A 23,182-nucleotide genomic window follows, 5' to 3' on the forward strand; every position below is an offset into this window, starting at 1 on the left:
ACACCCATGTCCCCTGCACTGCGGGGCAGATTCTTAACCATCGGCCCACCCTGGCCATCGTCTTATAAGGACACCAGTCATATTGGGTTAGGGCCACCCTCCTCTCCCTGATGGCTCAGCAGTAAAGGATCTGCCTGTAACACAACAGTCGCAGGAGATGTGGGTTCAACCCTGGGGTTGGGAAGATCCCCTGGAGAAGGAATGGAAGCCCACTCCAGTATCCTTGCCTGGGAAATCCCATGGACTGAGGAGCCTGGTGGGCTACAGTCCATGGGGTCGCAAAGACTCAGACACGACTGCGCATGGGCAGCGGCACACTAGTAGGACCACATCTTAACTAAATACACGTGCAGTGACCCCATTTCCAAATAAGGTCACCTTCTCAGCTACTCACCTACCTCAACACATCTTCATATAGGTGACACAGTTCATGCATTAACAACTGTATTGGCCATTTATATAAAATTGACAGTCACTGGGATATGAGGTCTCTCTCTCCTTTAAGTTTTAGGGGTGAAATCCACCTTGGCCTTGACCACGTTAGGGTCACGCTGTCACTCTGTTATGAGGTATGGAAGACAGACCTAACACAACTGAGAAAGTTTCTGACTCTAGGATTCTTTGCTTGACAGTGCTAGCCAAAAAGTGACCAGATAGCTTATTTTTCAGTCTGAAAAATTGGGCTCTGGAGACACAGACACCCAAATGTGCCTGTAGCCACACACTAATTTATAGCCAGCCCTCACCCTGAGGCTATTAATGGAGCCATCATCCTGGCCCTCAGGTTTCCAGAGGCCAAGAAAACAAAGAAGCCTAACAAATTGGGTGAGGGTGGTGGAACTGCTTGGTGAACAGTCTCTAACCTAAAGGCAAACAGCTCCATGAGATAAAAATGACATTCTCACTGCTCTCAGGGGAGGGTGCAGTCTGGGAATGTATACACACACATAATCATATTTCAAAACATTGTATTTTCTAGACATAAGCCTCTATTATTAAGAAGAGGACCTCAAGAAACTGTTTTTGTGGTGTTGGAAACAATACGCAAATGGAGGTAAAAATCAGATCTTCCCAGGTCACTCACTGGGATCAAAAGTAGTCTGACCTCTGGGACCCTTGCTCCTGAAGCCCACGTTTCATAAGGAAAAGTCCCACAAAGAGACGATGGCTCCTGTCCCCTCCCTTCCACGTGAGACCCTCATGTTTAATGGCTGATATTAGTTTACTTTTGGCTGTAGCTGTGTGGTACCAGTGAGTTAGGAACCACCTGGCTTTGTCGACCAGACGCGTCTGAAGCCTCAGGCATCTTCCCTGTGCGCTGTGCTTAGTTGCTCAGTCCTGTCTGACTCTTCAATATTCAGTCGTGTCCACTTCAGTATTCTTGGCTGGAAAATTCCACGGACAGAGTCTGGCAGGCTACATACAGCCCAGGGGGTCACAGAGTCGGACATGACTGAGCAACTAAACTTCACCAGCCGAGTCAGGGCTGGGAGTGACCTGTGTAGACACTTTGTCTTATGACATATTTCATTGCGACCCTTTGGGCTGTAGGCCGCCAGACTCTTCTGCCTGTGGGATTTTTCAGGCAAGAGTACTGGAGTGGGTTGCCATTTCCTTCCCCAGGGGATCTTCCCAACCCAGAGATCGAACCCATATCTCCTGTGTCTCTTGGATTGCAGGTAGATTCTTTACCCACTGAGCCATCATTGTTAAGTGATGAAAAAAAGCGCAAGTTCTGGTCAACTGGATGCTGCTGCAAGGATGAATATGCTGCACCTTGCTGAGCATAGGACCGGGACCTCAATTACAATATCAGAAGATGATGCTGTCCAGAATAAAGCAAAAACACACCGGAAAGGAAATGCTGGGGTTAAAATGCAGAAGGCAAAGTAAAGACGGCCAGTTGCCCTGTCAGGAAATCTTCCAAGTCTGGCTGGAGAAGGAGGGAGAGTTGCTGAGATGTCTGTGTTGGTACCACTTTTCTGATGCTCCCTTCTGCTTTTCCAGCTGAGTGGCACACAGCATCCTGCTGATATCTGCTCTCAGAACACTCCTCCCCTCTGGTCACCAGCGTGGTGGCTGGGTCCTGGCCAACTGATGCTGGCTGGTGATGAAGCGTGAAGAGGACAGCTCAGCTAGGATTCCTGCACTCTACTTCTCAGACTCAGCAGCCATCAAAGCACACCTATTTCCCGACGGCTGATCTGTTTGTTTCCAGTGACTGTCAGAACTGTGGTCAGACAGTAGAGTTCTAAAACAGCTCAGTCATTTAAAAAGATAAACCATTCTTTTCCAGTGGTTTGAAATGCATCATATGGGCTTCCCTGTTGGCTCAGCGATAGAGAATACACCTGCCAGTGATGGCCAACAAGGGAGACCCGGGTTCGATCCCTGGGTCGGGAAGATCCCGTGGAGAAGGAAATGGCAATGCACTCCAGTATTCTTGGTTGGAAAATCCCATGGACAGAGGAGTCTGGTGGGTTACAGCCCAGGGGGTCAGAGAGTTGGACATGACTGAGTGACTAAGCTTCACCAGCTGAGTCAGGGCTGGAAGTGACCTGTGTAGACACTTTGTCTTTTGATATATTTCAGTTACTTTCATTCTAGTTTTATTGAAATATAACTGACTGTGTAAGTTTGAGGGGTACAATGTGCTTTGATACACTTACATATTGGAAAATGATTATCACCATAGCATTAGCTATCAACCTCATCACCTCAGCTCAGTTCAGATCAGTTCAGTTGGTCAGTCGAGTTCGACTCTTTGCCACCCCATGGACTGCAGCACGCCAGGCTTCCCTGTCCATCACAACTCCTGGAGCTTGCTCAAACTCATGTCCATCGAGTCAGTGATGCCATCCAACTATCTCATCCTCTGTCGTCCCCTTCTCCTCCTACCTTCAATCTTTTCCAGCATCAGGGTTTTTTCTAATGAGTCAACTCTTCATATCAGGTGGCCAAAATACTGTAACATCAGCTTCAGCATCAGTCCTTCCAATGAATATTCAGGGTTGATTTCCTTTAGAATTGACTGGTTTTATCTCCTTGCAGTCCAAGGGACTCTCAAGAGTCTTCTCCAACACCACAGTTCAAAAGCATCAATTCTTTAGCGCTCAGATTTCTTTACAGTCCAACTCTCACATCCATACATAGCTACTGGAAAAACCATAGCTTTTATACTAGATGGCAAAGCAATGTCTCTGCTTTTTAATACACTATTTAAGTTGGACATAGTTTTTCTTTCAAGGAGCAAACGTCATTTAATTTCATGGCTGCAGTCACCATCTGCAGTGATTCTGGAGCCCAAGAAAATAAAGTCTCTCACTGTTTCCATTGTTTCCCCATCTATTTGCCATGAAGTGATAGGACTGGATGCCATTATCTTCTTTTTTTGAATGTTGAGTTTTAAGCCAGATTTTTTCACTCTCCTCTTTCACTTTCATCAAAAGACTCTTTAGTTCTTCTTCACTTGCTGCCATAAGGGTGGTGTCATCTGCATATCTGAGGTTATTGATACTTTTCCCGGAAATCTTAATTCCAGCATGTGCTTCATCCAGCCCGGCATTTTGCATGATGTACTCTGCATATAAGTTGAACAAGCAGGGTGACAATATACATCTTTGATATATTCGTTTCCCAATTTGGAACCAGTCCATTGTTCCATGTCTAGTTTTAACTGTTGCTTCTTGACCTGTAAACAGATTTCTCAGGAGGCAGGTAAGGTGGTCTGGTATTCCCATCTCTTGAAGAATTTTCCACAGTTTTTCCACAAAGAGTTTCCACAATTTTCCACAGTGAAAAGCTTTACTGCAGTCAATAAAGCAGTTCAGTTCAGTTCAGTTCAGTCGCTCAGTCGTGTCCGACTCTTTGCGACCCCATGAATCACAGCATGCCAGGCCTCCCTGTCCATCACCAACTCCCGGAGTTTACTCAAACTCATGCCCATCGAGTCAGTGATGCCATCCAGCCATCTCATCCTCTGTCATCCCCTTCTCCTCCTGCCCCCAGAGGTAGATGTTTTTCTGGAATTCTCTTGCTTTTTCGATGAACCGATGGATGTTGACATTTGATCTCTGGTTCCTATGCCTTTTCTAAATCCACCTTGAACATCTGGAAGTTCACAGTTCACATACTGTTGATACCTGGCTTGGAGAAATTTGAGCATTACTTTGCTAGTGTGTGAGATGAGTACAATTTTGTGGTAGTTTAAACATTCTTTGACATTGCCTTTCTTTGGGATTGGAATGAAAACTGACCTTTTTCAGTCCTGTGGCCACTGCTGAGTTTTCCCAATTTGCTGGCATATTGCATGAAATGTTTCCTTGGTTTCTCCAGTTTTCTTGAAGAGATCTCTAGTCTTTCCCATTCTACTCTTCTCGATTTGTTTACATTGATCACTTAGGAAGGCTTTCTTATCTCTCCTTAATATTCTTTGGAACTCTGCATTCAGATGTGTATATCTTTCCTTTTCTCCTTTGCCTTTTTTTCCTCTTCTTTTCTCAGCTATTTGTAAGTCCTCCTCAGACAACCATTTTGCTTTTTGCATTTCTTTTTCTTCAGGGTGGTCTTGATCATGGCCTCCTGTATAATGTCATGAACCTTGGTTTATAGTTCTTCAGGCACTCTGTCTATCAGATCTAATACCTTGAATCTATTTTTCACGTCCACTGTATAATTGTAAGGGATTTGACTTAGGTCATCACTTCAAGTGATTAGCATCTCCTTTTTGTCATGAGAACACTGAAAATCTACTCTTTTAGCAACTTTCATGTATATAATACAGTATGATTATCTGTAGTCACCACACTGTACCTTAGCTCTTCAAAACATATATTCATCTTATAACTGGAAGCTTGTGACTTTTGACAAATATTTCTCCACCTTCTCCCACTCCCAGCTCCTGGTAACCGCCATTCTACTCTCCGTTTCTGTGAGTTCAGCTTTCTTAGACTTCACATATAAGTGAGATGATACAGTATTTGTCTGTCCAACTTATTTCACTAAGCATCATGCCCTCAGGGTCCATCCATGTTGTTGCAAATGGAGGATTTCCTTTTGTCTCCTGGCTGAGAAAAAAATATCCCCTTGTTTCCTTTTTGCCATATCCTTGCCAACACCTTTTGTCTGTTGTCTTTTTGATGACAGCCATTCTAAGGAGTGTGAGGCAATACTTTATTGTGATCTTGATATGCATTTCTCTGATTGTAATATTCAGCATTTTTTCACATACTGTTGTCCATTTGTATGTCTTCTTTGGAAAATGTCTATTCAACTCTTCTGCCTACTTTCAAATTAATTTTTTACACTGAATTCTATGAGCTCTTTATGTATTTTGGATATTAATCCATTATCAGATATATTATTGGCAAACAAGTTTCTCCCATTCCACAGGTTCTGTTTTCATTTCATTGACAGTTTCTTTTGCTAATCAGAAGCTTTTTAGTTTGATGTAGTTTCACTCACTTATTTTAGCTTTTGTTGCCTATGTTTTTGGTGTCATATCCAGACAAATCATTGTCAAGATCAACGTCAAGGAGTTCATCCCCCTTATGCTTTCTTTGAGGAATTTTAAGTTTTCAGGTCTTATACGTATCTTTTATAAGTATCTTTATAAGTACCTTATCCAAATTAATTCAAATTAATGTTTCATAGTGGTGTATAATAGGGGTCCACCCTCATTCTTCTGCATGTGGTATTCAATTTTCCCAATGCCATTTATTAAAGAGATTATCCTTTTCTTATTGGCTACTATTGACTCCCTTGTCAAATATTAGTTTATTGCATATGCAAATATGCAAGTGGTAATTTATGGGCTTTGTATTCTGTTCCATTGATCTGTGTCTATTTCTATGTTAGTACCATACAGTTTTAATTACTGTAGCTTTGTAGTAGCAAGAATCCCTTAGAAGAAAAGGAGTAGCCCTCATACTCAACAAAAGAGTCTGAAATGCAGTACTTGGATGCAATCTCAAAAATGACAGAATGATCTCTATTTGTCTCCAAGGTAAACCATGCAATATCACAGTAATCTATGCCCCAACCACTAATGCCAAAGAAGCTGAAGTTGAATGGTTCTATGAAGACCTACAAGACCTTCTAGAACTAATACTCAAAAAAGATGTCTTTTTCGTCATAGGGGGCTGGAAAGCAAAGTAGGAAATCAAGAGATAATATGGAGGAACCAGCAAGTTTGGCCTTGGAGTATAAAATGAAGCAGGGCAAAGTTTAACAGAGTTTTGCCAAGAGAATGCACTGTCATAGCAAACACCCTCTTCAAACAACACAAGAGATGACTCGACACATGGACATCACCAGATGGTCAACACTGAAATCAGATCGATTATATTCTTTGCAGCTGAAGATGAAGAAGCTCTATACAGTCAGCAAGAACATGACCAGGAACTGACCGTGGCTCAGATCATGAACTCCTTATTGGAAAATTCAGACTTAAATTGGAGAAGGTGGTCTCTCCCAGGCCCTCAGATTTGGGCCAGCTTTCTGTGCATCCCAATAGCTGTTGGTCCAAGCTCCCTCTCCAAGCTGCCATTAGGAGATAATATGCACAGGGATCTGGCCGCAGGGTTGGGGTGGGTATGAGGCATGTGGCTCAATGGGGGTCCCCGAGGGCCAGCTGGGGGGAATCTGTGGGTGAGGTGCTCCCAGTGGCTTGGGGGTAGGTTTCTTGACCTAGGCAGTGAGGCAGTTAGTAGGATCTGCATTCCTTTAAATCCCTCTGAGGGTCTTATCTGCCTCTCTCCCAACTTGGTAGCATCCTACGCAGCTGGGAAGCTGGGTGCTCACAGAAGACATCACAGACTGAGAACATCTCTCTTGGACTGAAGCTGTGCCATCTTGGTGGAGGTGGGGTGGTATGGACACACTGTTTCTCTTATCCACTTCTTATGTCCAAATTCACATTTTTTGCTCCAGTGTGGTGCTAGAACTTCTCCTCTGAAAACCTGGCCTTCCACAAAGGCTCTCTCATCCATGGGTCAGTGGCTAAGGGTGTTTCCAGGGGCTCCATGTCCGAGAGTGGCTTGAGCCAGGTGACATGTCACTACAGTGTCCGCAGACAGATTCAAGGTCTGTATGCCTGCTGCCAAACACGTGGATGGGTGAGATTCCTCCTGGATCCAGTCTGGCACGGGATCCCACAGCTCTGACCAAAGCACTTTTGTCCACAGAGATTACAAACAAATTATTGTTGGGGACAAACATGAGGGTGTCTTATTCTGCCATGATGTTACTGTCACTCTTCCCCTATCTTTTTGGATCTCCACAGTTCCTCAAGGTCTGTCCGATGTTACAGTCAGCTTTGGACCACTCAGCCAGCTCCCAGTCAACAGGTTCACTCAGTACCTAGGCAGGTTGTAGGAACTTAACCTACAAGTCTCCTTTTGGCCTTCTGGTGAGACATACTTTTCTAACAGAGAGATTTTGTAAGTTGCTGAGAGCAGAGAATACATTTCACTCATCTCCATGTGCTTGGGCTCCAGCATCAAGCCTGGAATACACAGCGTGTTAAATGAAACTGTGCTGTAAAAAAGGAATGAGTGGACAAATAGTTGTGTCGGTTTGAAACCTAAGGGGTTTCATTTTCAGACACTATTCCTTCCCCTGGCTGGACACAGATGCACTGGACTCCTACACAGTCTTCCGGAGGCGGCCTGGTGTCATCCAAGGACAAAGGGCTCAAAGCCTCACGCTTTTTCTGAGTGTTATTCACAAATGCCAAGCAAAACATCCTGGGATTGCAAAGCACGAACATAATATGGGTTAGGCTCACGCTTAGAAAGAGCCCTGGAGGCAGCTGCAGGTTAAGAGAGATGATAAAAGTGGGGCTGGAGAGGTAGTGCTGGCCTTTTGCTGTGGAGATAAGATGCAGTCTGATTAATGCAGTCACCGTTTCATCCTGCGGAGAAGAGTGGTTTTAAGTGGGAAGCGACGGATGCATCAGTGTGATACCACGGGGGCTGGTGCATCGGATACCACGGGGCTGTCTCCTCCACTGGAGGGTTGATGATAAGAAGGATGCATCCCACCTAGTCTGGGAGTCCAGGCTCTCTGAAACCTCCTTCCTCCTCTCATTCTAAAATCAAACAAACCAAAACAAAAAGCCTAAAATTGAGTGTCTTCCTGCAAGTGGGTCCAAATCACAGGGCATTTTCTTTTTTAGGTTAGATAGCAAAGGAGCTCATTAATGGTTGCTTTTTATAGGATAAAAGAAAGCTTGGTAGAACTTGAGTAGCCCTAGCACAACTTTCTTTGGTTGTTGCGGTTGTTATTAGGTGACTCAGATCACTGACCTCCTTACTATACTTCCCAGCTCTACTACCAGTGGTGTCGGCCACAGAGAAACAAACACATGTTCAGTAGTTTCTGGAGATGGCCCTGGGGGGCGGGGGGAGAGAGGGGAATTAGGAAGGGGGAGAGACACTGAGATATTAAATTTGAAAGTAATTTAAATCTTTTCAGTATTAACTTGGATGTATTTTGGGTTTGAAGACAAAGGTGGCATACTGTTTTCATTTAAAAGAGGAGGCTTCCAAGAGAGATGTCAGATGTTCAGAATACCTCCGGACCACCTCCCTCAGAGGTGGATGTGCACTGTTTTTCTTTCTTCTGAGTGCAATGAATGCTGCGGTCCTTCCTCTAGGTTTTCATTGAGCTCATCATCAGTTGATATGTAGTTGGGATACTGTCAAAATGTTATAATATGCCAAATTCTAGCCACTGGATTTTCTACGAGACACAGGAAAAACAGAGAATGCAGACCATATTGAAGGTGCTTGACTCGGCTCCACTGCTATGGAGCATTTCCATCGTCCTCTTGGGTGTGGAGCTGTTGCTAAGGTCACCAAGTTAAATGACATGACAATCCAGAGCTTCTCTCTGGAAGAAGAAATGGCAACCCACTCCAGTATTCTTGCCTGAAATTTCCATGGACAGAGGAGCCTGGTGGGCTACAGTCTATGGAGTTGCAGAAAGCTGGACATGACTGAGTGACTAAGCATGCATCAGAACTTCTGATTGATGCTGGGTACTAGAAATAACGTGTTCAGTTATACATATTATTTATATGCTGCCCCAAAGTGTTTATTTTATTAGGCTCAGGGTCCACACAGAGCTGGTTAACGGGCTGGACTCCAGGGTGTTCACACAGAACTGGTTAACGGGCTGGACTCCAGGTTAATCCTCTGTTCAGACTCTCGATTCCCCACCTTTCTTTAGAAGAGAAGGCATATTTCTAGTATTCAGGTGAGTTAACATAATGACTGGGTCCACATGAAATATTAACATTCATCCCCTGATATTTTTCAGCTCTGCGAGAATAAAAACGCAGGGGAAAAATCTGACAATGTCTTGCAGAGCCTGTAACAAGCCTTTGTCAGCAGAAGGAAAAGTGTCTTCAGGAAAAAACAGCTTCCAGCAATATCAGTGGTCATTAACATCACCATCACCATGGAGAGCCTCTGTAATGGTGCTGGCTGAGGGGTCTGGAAGATGGTGTCATGGACTGGAATCAGAATCATTGATTGATTGATTGATTTAGCAATGTATCTTGTATCCCAGATGACATGGAGGACTGTTGTAAATGCCAAAGTATCCCGACATGGATTTTTCCAGACCTCCTAAATATCAGACACTTCTGAGCTTCCTTCACCACGACATCACTGATCATAGTCACGTGATGGCAAGTGAGGTACTGGGACCCTGCTGGCCTCCCACTGAACGGAGTTTTAATGGCACACTCTCTCAAGTTGACTTTTTTTTTGTCCTGTAAAGTTGGTTTTCTGCACTCATGAATCGGTGTGAATATCTTTGGTATCATTTTCTGAATTATTCACGGGTCTGGTGGCTTTCTAGTGCACACTTCTCCTATTTTCTTGGCTGACCCTGATGGCAAAAATACCCATTGGCTTGTCCATGATCAATGTTAAATTTGGCTCAAAAAAGGTCCCTGAAACATGGCGAACTCGCATAGAGGACAACAGCCCAGTCTGAACTGTGTATTCACAAGATGGCCCAGCATTCCCCTATCACCAGAGACGCTAAAGCTGAGCAGGACCGTGTGGGTTCCCCGTTCCTCGTTTGTAGGGGACAGACTCCAGCCTCCATGACCTTCCCTGAGTTCCAAAGGGCAGATTCGAACAGTTGTTAATCAGAGAAGGGAGGGGAAGCAGAGACAAGGAGGGAGACCACCTGAGCCCAGAGTAAAGCAGCGCAGGCCCCACCTGCACCTTGACCCTGATGAGCAACCCTGCCCCTGAACCGCTGCCACAGAACTCCTCCTCATTCCTACTGGGCTGGGACGCGCAGTCTTGAAGCATAAGCTCATTGTGTCCCCCTCTGCTTGGCGAAGCAACAAAGCCATTTTCTACTTCACCCAAAACTCTGAGATTTGACTCAGCAATGGTGCACAGAGGCTGAGTTTTCAGCAACCACAGTGACCAGAATCAGGCCAGTAAAGGGGTGGGACCAGGCACGTGACTCCAATGCCCAGACCGGCTGGACCAGGACAGGAGGGGCCGCTGGGCCCCGGTTTAAGCCAGCTCCCTCCCTGAAGGGCGTGGGATGAAAGGACGCTCATTCTCGAAGAACCAATCAGGCCAGCTTTTTTTTAAGTTCTTAATTTCATATTTGATAGAGGTGTTTCACCATTAACAAACCAGATAAAGGATGAGGAGACCTTCATCAGTTCTTTGATGGGGGAAGGTCTTGAATCTCAGAAAAGGGAAAGAAAACATTGATCTTGATGGGTTTTGGCTCTGGCATGAGACATGTGGTTAAATCAAACACACAGAGCAGATGGAGAAATCAGGGGATTCCAAGCTGTCACTCCCAAACCTACAAGTCGCTCAGCTGTGTGCGACTCTTTGCGACCTCATAGACTAGCTTGCCAGGCTCCTCTGTCCATGGAGTTCTCCAGCCAAGAGTACTGGAGTGGATTGCCATTTCCTTCTCCAGGGGATCTCCCCAACCCAGGGATGGAACCCAGGTCTCGAAACCAGGTCTCTCGTATTGCAGGTGGATTCTTTACCATCTGAGTCTGGTTTCTCGCTTGGGGTTCGTTTTAAACTGCTATTCGAGAACATCTGTTAATTCTGAGGTATGATGTTATTATGTCAGTAATATTCATCTTCTGGGGCTTCCCTGGTGGCTCAGTGGTGAAGGATTTTCCTGCCAATGCAGGAGATAGGAATTTGATCCCTGGGTCCAGGATCCCCTGGAAAAAGAAATGGCAACCCACTCCAGTATTCTTGCCTGGAGAATCCCACGGACAGAGGAGCCTGGCGGGCTATAGTCCATGGGGTCACAAACAGTCGGACATGACTGAGTGACTAAACAACGACAATTCATCTTTCGGCAGAGGAATGCTTCAGGGGAGTCCTATGGCAGCTCAAGCAGGAATCTGGAGATGCCTGAAACTTAGTCTGTTGGGGCCGCTGGGAGGAGGACAAGAGGAAGTCCATCGTGAAGACAGTCAGCCACCTTAAGGCAGCATGTGAACTGAGCCTGAACCCTGTTAACCATCGTTAAAGAAAAACCAGGTTCCCCTCCTCACAGATGGCAAACAAAGATCGGAAGTAAAGGTCAGGTTGTCTCAGTTAGATTAACGACTGAGCGACTTTCACTTCCAACTAGTTATGTAGCGGAGGGTATAAAACCAAGTCCTCTGAAATCATCGGGGTCCTTGTTGGGAACCGATTCCCCCTGGACCCACTAGCATAACAAACTGTACTCCACTGTCTTGAGTGTCTTCTGAGGAGCATTTTGTGACTCTGGATTCTACAAGTCAAGATGAGAGAGGTGGGCTTCCCTGGCGGCTAGTGGTAAAGAATCCACCTGCCGGTACAGGAGACACGAGTTTGATCCCTGACCTGGGAACATCCACATGCTTGGAGCAACAGAGCTCCTGAGCCACAATTACTGAGCCACGGTAGTGGCTACTTAGAGCCAGTACTCTGCAACCAGAGAGTCCCTGCAATGAGGAGGCTGTGCACTGCAATTAGAGAGTAGACCCCCCCCCCCGCCCCGCTGCACCTAGAGAAAAGCCTGTGCAGCCCGAAGACCCAGCACAGTCTAAATAAATAAATAAAATTTAAAAAAAAAAGATCAGGAAGGCAGGTGCACCCTCCTAGGGGCTTCCTTGGTGGCTCAGATGGTAAAGAATCCGCCTGCAATGCAGGAGACTTGAGGTGGGAAGGAAAGGCAGGTGCCTGAAGCTTGTCAGGTCAGCCCTCCCAGCTGTCAGGAGATTATAAAGACAGAAGCAAGAGAGCACACAGTGAAGACCTTGAATGAAACAAAGGGCTCTGAAAGTAAACCTCTTCTTCAGCCAAATAACTACTTTCCTGCTGCCGGGGTTCTCATCAAAGGCCGTGTGTCTCCCTCAGGTCCCCAAAGCAATCCCCCCCCATCAGAAACTTGCTAATCTAATTTCTTCTTTTGCTTCGACTTCAAATTTAATAAAGGGAAATTCAGTCGCGTCCTCAGCCATGCGTCAGAATCAGTGATGCTACATTTATTTAGGGATTCGATACAGGTTCTCCATGCTGTAGAGAAATAGTAAAGCATGTTTGGTTGGTAATTTTGAGAATGTATCAGAAAATTAATTTCTGATTTCATTCTCATCTTGGCTAAGGAATCACAAAATTTCCTTAATGCGATTATGTATTTTGACAACTCCACTACCCGCCACTTGACTACAGATTATTAGGGTTTCATGGTGTGGAGGATGACAAAAATTAAGTTAGGTGAAGAGAGTGCAGTGTAGTCGTGTTTCTAAAAGCAATCGTCTTGAGAGGAAGCCTTTTGCAGTGAGGGGCCCATGTTGTTGACATCAGGCCTCCCCTGGCGAAGCAGCCGTGTGCTGTCAACACAAACCATCTTTCGGGAGCAAGAAAACGATGCAAATATTTAAGGCATTTATTTTATGTTAAAAGAAATATAGAAATATTATGGGAGATTATACAAAGTGCTCATAGGAAAAACCTGAAGTCTGAAATAAACTTAACAGTTGATCCAAAATGTGTTTTTGCTGTCAAGATGTGAGTTGGAGAATTTCATGATTAAAACTCTTTTTTTTCAAGCAATGAATAAATATTTATGATAAACTTGCAGAAGCAATTTGATAACAGGAGACATTTTATAAATCCAAAGGAGTGGACTTGGGAAGATCCTTCTTGACGCATCCAGTCCTAAGGTTGGCAGAGTAAACATAACCATATCCTTGGTGGCCTTCCCTGGTGTCTCAATGGTAAAGAATTCGCCTGCCAATGCAGGAAACGTGGGTTCGATCCCTGGGTCAGGAAGACCCTCCCTGGAGAAGGAAATGGCAACCCACCCAGTATTCTTGCCTGGGAAATCCCATGGACAGAGGAGCCCGGTGGGCTATATTCCATGGGGTCACACAGAGTCAGACAATGATTTAGCGACTAAACAGCAATAACAACAATCCTTTCTTGGAACTTGCCACAGTTGATAGTATTCCCTCCACACCGGGATGTTTTAGGAAATCCTCAATGAGAAATTTTGCATTATACCTTTACAAACAGAATCATTTATTTTCCCAGTACTTTTGTGTATATGGATTCAGTTGTTTTGACCTGGGGGCTGTACTCTCTTGCAGGACACATTCTTCAAAGTCTGAAGGCCTTTTCAGTTCTCGTGACTTGGGCTGGGGGATTGTGCCTGACATCTAGCGGGTAGAGACCAGTTGTTCTTGTTTAGTTGCTAAGTCATCCTTGCAATCCCATGGACTGTCCTAGGACTTCCTCTGTCCATGGACTTTCCTAGGCAAGAATACTGGGGTGGGCTGCCATTTCCTTCTCCAGTAGAAGCCAAGGGTGCTACTACTAAATAACCTTCAATGCACAGGACAACAGCCCCCACCCTCCAAAAAAAAACCTCTCCCTCCAAAAATTATTTCAGTCCAAAATATCAATAATACTGATGGGGAAAAAAGATTATTCTTATTAATATAGTACAGATTATAACACAAATGGTCTCTCTAAACCACTTCATATCTACTGATCACCTACAATCATGCCCAGATCATACCTATGTAATCTATGATGCAAATACATAGCATCCTCCAGAATCATCACTTCAAAGAAACTCTCACACAAAGATTCCCAATAACAATGCCATTCATTTACTACACACACTCTCCTATTACCGACATCCCATGAAAGAACTAAAATAAAGAGAAGGGAGAGGGAGCAGGTTACCTCTCGAACAGGACCTGGCTGTAGTCGTCCAGGAGGTGAGCGTGAGTGTGGAGGAAGATGGTGTTGTAGCCCACCAAGGCTGCCATCATGAGCAGCATCTTCAGCTCATAATTCACACGCAGGAAGACAGAACAGGAGATCAGCCCCAGGATGCAGCTGTATATAAAGTACTGGAACAGGGAAATACATCAGGTAAACACTGAGGATCAATTCTGAGGAATGCCGGAATGAGAATTAAAACTGGGGACCACCACCAAGCTCCCCGGGTCAATTCCCAAACTGACTGTGAAAGCAGATGCCTTTGTGTGCTCTTTGATCCAGTGGTAAATGACTAAACACACTGGATTTCAAAAGAATTCCTCACAGCATGGCTTGCTCACCCAGCGGAGCGTGTTTAATTAAAATAATCGTGCATGTGGCCAAATACTTTTCAAAAAGAATTTTTAGAAATCTATGTTGAAGCCATGTCGTTATAAACAGATGTCGTTTGCTTCTTGAATGTGAAACAATATGACTCCCCACACATTTATAGATTAAAACAAAGTGATGGTCCACAGGCTCTTTTGTGGGCTTTCAATGATTTAGTTCACTAAGGAGATACAGATTGTTACAGGTAGTTCTGTTAAAGGTGTAACAAAGCCCAGGGATTTTATTAAAAGGGCAGTTGTGTGTCAGAGGGATTATCTAGAATAAAAAGGACTTGAGAAACTAAAAGTTCTGAACTACGTATACAATAGATAAGGAGCAAGTACCCACTGTATAGCTCAGGGTACTCTGCACAATATTCTGTGGTAACCTGCGTGAGAAAACAGCCTAAAACAGTATGAACATGTGCATATGTACAACCGGTCACCGTGCAGCACAGCTGAAACGAACACAACACTGCAAATCAGCTACACTCCAAAACAATTAAAACGTTAAACATTCTAAGGAGTTCACAGGCTCCACCAGACTGCTCAGGAATCTTTATGCGACATGAAGAATGACAACAAAGATGACTGAGAATAAATTAAAGCACCATGTAAAGTAAAACGAAGCTTCTTAGGTGGCTCAGTGGGTAAAGAATCTGCCTGCAATTCAGGAGATGTGGGTTCAATCCTCAAGTGGGATAGATTTCCTGGAGAAGCAGATGGCAACCCACTCCAGTATTCCTGCCTGGAGAAACCCATGGACAGAAGAGCCTGGTGGGCTACAGTCCACGGGGGTCGCAAAGAGTCTGACATGACTGAAGCAATTGAGGACACACACAGAGTAAAACAAACAAACAAACAAGATTTAACACATGTTGACAATCAACTGGCCGTAGGTATGAGGGTTTACTTCTGAGCTCTCACTCCTATTCCATTGCTCTGTATGTTTTTCCTTACGCTAGTTTCACATTGTCTTGCATGCTGTAGTTTGACAGTAAAATCTGAAATTGAAAAACAAAAAACTAAAAGCTTTGAGCCTTGTCCAGGGGATCTTTCCTGGGGTTCAGATGGTAAAGAATCCACCTGCAATGTGGGAGACCCGGATTCAATCCCTGGGTTGGGAAGATTGCCTGGAGGAGGGCATGGCAACCCACTCCAGTATTCTTGCCTGCAGGATTCCCCTGGACAGAGGAGTGGGCTACAGTCCGTGCGGGTCACAGAGAGTTGGACACGACTGAGCAGTTCAGCACGCACAAAAGCTTTGATCCCGGTGAGCCGTGAGCACCCCAGAAGTGGACAGGCGCTCGAAGAAACTGAAGACCCCAGTGTGAGGAAGAGGCTGGGCACGGTCCATCTTTTGTGGTTCACCGAAGGTAGCAGGCAGGCCCGCCCTGTTTGAGCACTTTTCCATTAACCACAATGGATATCATCAAGACAACACAGCCCTGAATTCAATCGTGTTCCAGCCACCCATCAACTGAGTCACTTCAGGCCAGTGACCTGACTTGCCTGTGTCACTGTCCTCATCTGAAAGATGAGGGTAATAATGTCTTTGCTCTAGGTCACTGAGGAGAGCACGCAAAGCCTGGAGCCCACTGCCCTGCAGGCCAGGGGGTGCCCAGCAAGTGGAAACGGTTTCTGTTCTCACAAAGCCTTTGTTTGCTGGATCAAGGGGCTTTAAGAAGGGTGGGCTACCATCTCAGCATTACTGCAGCAGCAGCAGCGCTCAGTAGAGTCGAATCATTTCAATAAAACAGATCTGACTGATGTTTGATAAATCCTGCCTATAAGAAACTGCAGGGTGTAAGCTGCTTCATTTTAGTTTCATTATAAGGGGTACACCATGTATAAACTGCTAATTTTTGTCATTCTAGCTCTTTTATTTCCCCAGCTAAGGTCATTTACAGCGAGCCCTGGGTGAGAGTTGGTCTGTAAAGAAGGCTGAGCACAAAAGAATTGATGCTTTTGAACTGTGGTGTTGGAGAAGATTCTTGAGAGTCCCTTGGACAGCAAGGAGATCCAACCAGGCCATCCTAAAGGAAATCAACCCTGAATATTCATTGGAAGGAGTGATGCTGAAGCTGAAGCTCCAATACTTTGGTCACCTGATGCAAGGATGACTTACTGGAAAGGACCCTGGTGCTGGGAAAGACTGAGGGCAAAAGGAGAAGTGGGCAGCAGAGGATGAGATGGTTCGATAGCATCACTAACTCAATGGACATGAGCTTGAACAAACTCCAGGAGATGGTGAAGGACAGAGGAGCCCGGCATGTTGCAGTCCACGGGGTCGTAGGGAGTTGGACATAACTTAGCGACTGAACAACAACAACAACAACTGGGAAACAACTGATACGAACGCCTCAGTCCTGTTCTTGGGGAAGAAAGGAAAGTGGAAAAGACAGGCTGCAGTGTTCCCACCAGTGTTCTCCCTTCCCGGTGAAAGGCACCCACGCAGTATCAATGCAGATCCCCACCCGTGAGGACTGAGGGCTGGCATCTCAGCTTCAGGAGGAAGACCAGCGATTAACTCCCTGGGGACCCACAACAATCTTTCCCGTGTCCTTGGGAAAGAAAGCCGGGGGCCACGACAGGCCGCAGCAGGCTTGGAAAGGCTGAAGGTCTGTAAGCACAGTTTCTTTGGCCACAATGACCTCATGTTAGTTCTCCACTGTTCTGACCACTGACCCCCTGAATGACAGAGAAGAGGAAGAGGAACGGAGCCTAGGAAACACGTCCTGATGGGCCAGTCAAGCTGGTGGAGAGGAATCGTGGAATCTGGAGTCTGGGAGAGAGAAGGGCTTCCCTGGTAGCTCAGCTGGTAGAGAATCCACCTGCAATGCAGGAGACCCCTGTTTGAGTCCTGGGTTGGGAAGATCTGATGGGGAAGGGATAGGCTACCCACTTCAGTATTCTTGAACTTCCCTGGTGGTTCAGCTGGTAAAGACTCTGCCTGCAATGTGGGAGACCTGGGCTCAATCCCTGGGTTGGGAAGATCCCCTGGAGAAGGGAAAGGCTACCCACTCCAGTATTCTGGCCTAGAGAATTCCATGGACTATATAGTCCAAGGGTTTGCAAAGAGTCAGACACAACTGAGCGACTTTCACTTTGGGTACTTTTCACTTTTGGGACAGAGGACAGGCTGAGCATGGCAGAATTGACAGAGAGTCAATCTGTCTGTCTCAGTCTCCCTAAAGCAAAGGGTGAGGGGGCCTGGGCTTTGAGACCAGCCTCATTTGTGGGCACTTTGCCATTATTACCTTGTTGTTCAGTCGCTAAGTCATGTCCGACTCTTTGCAACCCCACGGACTGCAGCACACCAGGCTTCCCTGTCCTTCACTATCTCCCAGAGCTTGCTCAAACTCATGTCCATTGAATCAGTGATGCCATCCAACCATCTCATCCTCTGCCGTCCCCTTCTCCTTCTGCCCTCAATCTTTCTCAGCATCATGATCTTTTCCAAGGTCTTTCCCCTTTTCCACCAGGGTCTTTTATTACCTTAATGACTTAAATTACTTAATTATGTACATGCTTAATGAGCAAGTATTGTCCTTAGAGGGCAGGTGTGAGGCTCAGCGACACATGGGCATCAGTACTGGGACCGCCTCTGAACGCAGCTTGGGGAGCCCTCCATCTGGCTGAGGGTCCTCAGGGGGCCCGCTTGCCTGTGGGCATGTGCCCAGCAACCTGGCCCAGCAGGTGTCTCTCTGGTGAATCAAATAAACATGGGCTTGTACTTTGTATGTTGTCTTTTTTTCAGTTCATTTTGGGGCTCATCCACTATTAGATTTTTCAGATGTATCTGTCCTTACTAAGAGTTAGAGAATCATTGGTTTATAACCTGCTCTTTAGTCAGTAGCCACGGTTGTCTTACAAAACTGCTCCATAAAAGCCATGAAATCACCTGGCACCTGGCAAGGTTCCCACTCAGGGTCTAACCCTTCCACTCACAAAGGAGCTCAATGGTACAAATAATTGAAGGCATGCTTGTCCCCTGAATAGGTGACTCAAGGTAAGGAGGATGACAATGCCGACCTTGACGAATTCCTGTGAAGACTGAAGAGTATAATGAAGGTAAATAGTACAGAGCAGCGCCTGGTCCATGTGAAGCCATATAAGTTGTGCTTTTATTGTTATAAAATGGGGCTGTTTGTAAGATTTGATTTTAAAAAGGATTTTTCTGCTAAAATTATACTGAAAACAATTACTAGAACTCAGGTTTTTGATAGTTCAGCCTAAGTGAATGAGAAGCGGAATTTGTTGTTGTTCAGTCGGTCAGACAAGTCTGACTCTTTGTGACCCCATGGACTACAGCACGCCAGGCTCCCCTGCCCCTCACCACCTCCTGCAGTTCATTCAAACACATGTCTGTTGAGTCGATGATGCTACCCAGCCATCTCATCCTCTGTGGCCCCCTTCTCCTCCCGCCTTCAATCTTTCCCAGCATCAAGGTCTTTCCCAATGAGTCAGCTCCTCGTATCAGGTGGCCAAAGTATTGGACTTTCAGCTTCAACATCAGTCCTTCCAGTGAATATTCAGAGTTGATTTCCTTTTGGACTGACTGGTTTGATCTCTTTTCTGTCCAAGGGACTCAAGAGTCTTCTCCAGCACCACAGTTCAAAAGCATTGATTCTTTGGCGCTCAGCCTTCTTTATGGTCCAGCTCTTACATCCATATGTGACTACTGAAAAAAACACAGCTTTGACTATACCATCCTTTGTCAGCCTAGTGATGTCTCCACTTTTTAACACACTGTCTAGTGTTGTCATAGCTTTTCTTCCAAGGAGCAAGTGCTTTATGAACAAGGCATGTGAATGGCTCTGAGGCAAATCCTCCTTCCAGGGGCTGATGGACCAGGTGTGCTAACGACATCCATCCAAAGAGAAGGAGCCAGACAACACAGACAGTTTAAATCTTTCTTTAAAGAAGGGGGCTCCAAACTGCCCATGGTGAGGTCACAGCTAGTAAACCCTCGTCATGAACCTCGTCCCTCATGTAACTGAAATAGAAAAGATGCTGCCCAATCCTTACTGGGTTCACAGTACTGCTGAAAATGAAGGCCAGGACCCCAAGGAAAAGGGATGAAGCTTATGTTGCCCTCTCTTCCTGAAGCCTGTGGGGACCCTGTTATGGACTTTGGACAGCTGGCCTCTGAAACAGTCACAGCTTAAAGAGCACCAGATGCCCCTACTCTCTGTACACAGACCTTTGAGCATCCCCAAAAATTGAAATGATGAGATGGGGAAAAGGATCAACGCCTAATATCAAGGGGATAAATCAACAAAAGGAAAATGAAGAAAGGAGACTTTATTGCTATAGTTGCTGGAGTTTAAGAAACTGGTAGGAAAAATTTAAAAATATACACCTTAAATGACCAATTTCCATGAGTCTGGAATAGTTCACCTAGCACTCTTGAAGCTATGGGAGACAAACTAAATGTACGTTACTTTTAGATGATTATTCAGAAAATCAAAAGAAGAGTATCAAAATCACTTTTTTTTTTGCACACAAAATTCATAGAAGGAAGAAGTCATTAAGCAGTAAATAACTAATTTAGTTCTTTTCACTTAAAAAGACTGATGTGCTAGTAAGTTTTGAAATTTCAACCTAGGCCCTTCTGGACCTTGGTTAAAATGGGTCGTTAGTAAGGATAATTTGAAGATATAATCACTGGATGGCATTTGCAGCCAAAGGAGAAGAAATATGACCCAGTCATATTTCGGACCCAGTCATCACAGAGTCAGGAAGCTAATTCACGGAGCAACTAGTGAAATCTATAAGCAATACACCCAGAAATTCAGTGACATACAACTTAAAGCTACATGCTGGGGTGCATGCTATAAAATGTCACGTCAAGATAAACTGGTGCAGTCGCTATGGAGAACAGTATGGAGGCTCCTCACAAAACTAAAAATACCACATGGTCCAGCGATCCCACTGCTGGGCATGTATACAGACAAAAGGATAATTCAAAAGGATACATGCACTATTTATAGTAGCCAAGACATGGAAACAACTTAAATGTCCATCCACAGGTGAATGGATAAAGAAGATGTGGAATATTCCTCAGTCATGAAAAGGATGAAATAATGCCATTTGCAGCTACAAGGACGGACCTAGAGATGATCATACCAAGTGAAGTAAGTCAGACAGAGAAAAGCAAATATCATATACTGTCACTTATATGTGGAATCTAAAATACAACCCAAATGAACTTACCTACAAAACAGAAACAGACTCAGAGACATAGAATCCTGACTTATGGTTGCCAAGGTGTGTAAGGGTTACATTGGGAGTTTGGGGTCAGCAGATACAAACTAGTATGCACAGAATGGATAAACAACAAAGTCCTACTGTATAGCATGGGGGATTATATGCCACATCCTGTAATAAACCATAATGGCAAAGAACATATATGTAATAAACCGTGATGGAAAAGAATATATATATGTAAAACTGAATCACTTTGCTGAACACCAGAAACTAAAACAACGTTGTAAATCAAATATAAGTCAGTAAAAAGATAAACATGTAGCATTAAGAGAATAAAGGCACAGAGTCATCTGTGAGAGCTTCAAAATGCCATGGAAACTTTGTCCATGTGGTCTAATCAGTTTCTACTGGCTGGGAGTTTTCTATCAAAGGCTGGCAATGTTTACTCCTGTCCTGAGTCAGGATAGACTCAGGTATGGAATCTAAACAAGGAGAATAAAGTCTACAGCGGAAGAGGAAGTGGAAGGCACGCCATTCACACAGGAAAACAATGAAAACAATAAGAACCAGGGAGATGTGCTTACCGGCAGGAAAAACAAATTTTGCGCACGCAGAATTGCTGCCTGGTTACTTGCGGCAGAAAGACTCATGTTGGACGCGTTGGCAGTCGGAAGAATTGTTTCCTCTGAGTCACTCAGGAAAAACTGCAAAGAAAATGTTGCTTCAATGAATCAGTGCAAAGGAGAGTAAAGGGTTAGCAGGTGCGGGTTCAGCTTACGAAGGCTATGTTTCTTTGGCTCATTGAGCAGCGTTGTGGGGACTGTTCAGTCTTTACTCCCAGTGCTAATCCCTTCATCTTCTCTTTGAGGCTTTGGAAATCTCTATCGAGTAAGTAAGGAACTCTTGCTGTGCTCCTCACTGCACAGTGAATTCCAGAGCTCCCGGACTGATGTTAGGGAAAACAGAAGCACCTCTGTTAAACGGGAATTTTAAAATGAACCAAGAACAGGGAAGACAGCCTGGTTGGAATGACGTTGGAGGTTGTCATCACCACCCTCAGAGAGTCAACTCTCCATCACGAGACGGGAGTCTTCACCCTGTGTTTTTGCCAGGGTGAATCATCATCTTCACCAAATGCATCAGTGGAGTCCTCTGAATTTTGTATCTTAAGAAAATAAATTAATTTTATGGGAAAAATGCAATAACTGACACCAACATCTGCCTCTACCATTTGTGAGTGCTTGGCAGCTCAGGATCACCAGGGGGTAAAATGGGAGAGAAAGGATGCTCTCAGGACTACTGGAAAGGGGGTCCTAATTAAAAAAGGAAGCAATCCTGAGAAAATAAACATGATTAGCTCTTATAGGGGCTTCCCCATTGGCTCAGCAGTAAAGAATCTGCCTACAAAGCCGGAGATGCAGGTTTGATCCCGGGGTCAGGAAGATCCCCAGGAGAAGGAAATGGCAACCTATTCCAGCATTCTTGCCTGGGAAATCCCATGAACAGAGGAGCCTGGAAGGATACAGTCCATGGGGTCGCAAAGAGTCGGACACGACCTGTGACTAAACAACAATAGTGGGTACCAATATCAGCACTCAGGGGAAAGGGTCAGTGCGTTGGCAAGGTAGGAAAAATTCAGCCTCTTTCTCCCTGTTTCTCTCTCTCACCCGCCCTCCTCTCTCTCTGTCTCTCTCTTTCCTGGAGAAGCTGCAACACAGATTGCTTAGGATCAGTCACTTTCTGTCCTGTGACTGCGGGTCAGACAACTGTTCAGTGAGGATAAAGCAGAGAATCGCGGGCCAGGTTCCCTGATGAAAGATATCCATCTCCTTCATGAAACTAGGCTAGGCTTTCTGCCCAGGGCTCACCGTCTGCACTCAAGGTCTAGAGAGTAAACGCCCCTGCAGTTTCTACTGCTGCTTTTGTTTGTTTCCCCTTGCTTGTCCCTTTGATGGCGGGCTTCTTGTCAAAGACCTCCAGCAATTTACTTACGTAAATAAGAAGGCATTTGTTTAACATATCCTTGAGAACATTTCCTCTCAGATTCCAAGGACGGTTCTAGATACAGTGCTTCTGCCCATTATATATTTTGATAAAATGCTGCAAAATACAGACTAAAAAGTCAAATAAATGTAGATTTCTTTATTTACGAATTGTTGTTGTTTGGTTGCTAAGTTGTGTCCAACTCTTTGGGACCCCATGGACTGCAGCATGCCAGTAGATATTATTTACTATTAATACTAAATAATTTATCAAAAATGTCACAAACCCTGGATGAAATATAAATGTGCTGATTATTTGGAAAAAATATAACAGGAAAAAAATGGA

General features: G+C 44.9%; 1 protein-coding gene across 3 annotated transcripts in view; it reads right to left on the reverse strand.

The window, feature by feature from the left end:
* ADCY2 (adenylate cyclase 2) overlaps positions 1-23,182 on the reverse strand; it is a 442,181-nt gene that overhangs the window by 41,788 nt on the left and 377,211 nt on the right. For all 3 annotated transcript variants that reach the window (XM_043887179.1, XM_043887178.1, XM_043887177.1), the window contains exons 17-18: positions 21,439-21,558; positions 14,235-14,404 (exon numbers count right to left, since the gene is read on the reverse strand). In XM_043887179.1, coding sequence (XP_043743114.1) covers positions 14,235-14,404; positions 21,439-21,558 — 290 coding nt within the window. The remainder of the gene's footprint in view (positions 1-14,234; positions 14,405-21,438; positions 21,559-23,182) is intronic.

The sequence above is a fragment of the Cervus elaphus genome, chromosome 25 (genome assembly GCF_910594005.1).
Source record: "Cervus elaphus chromosome 25, mCerEla1.1, whole genome shotgun sequence".
Taxonomy (NCBI): Eukaryota; Metazoa; Chordata; class Mammalia; order Artiodactyla; family Cervidae; genus Cervus; species Cervus elaphus.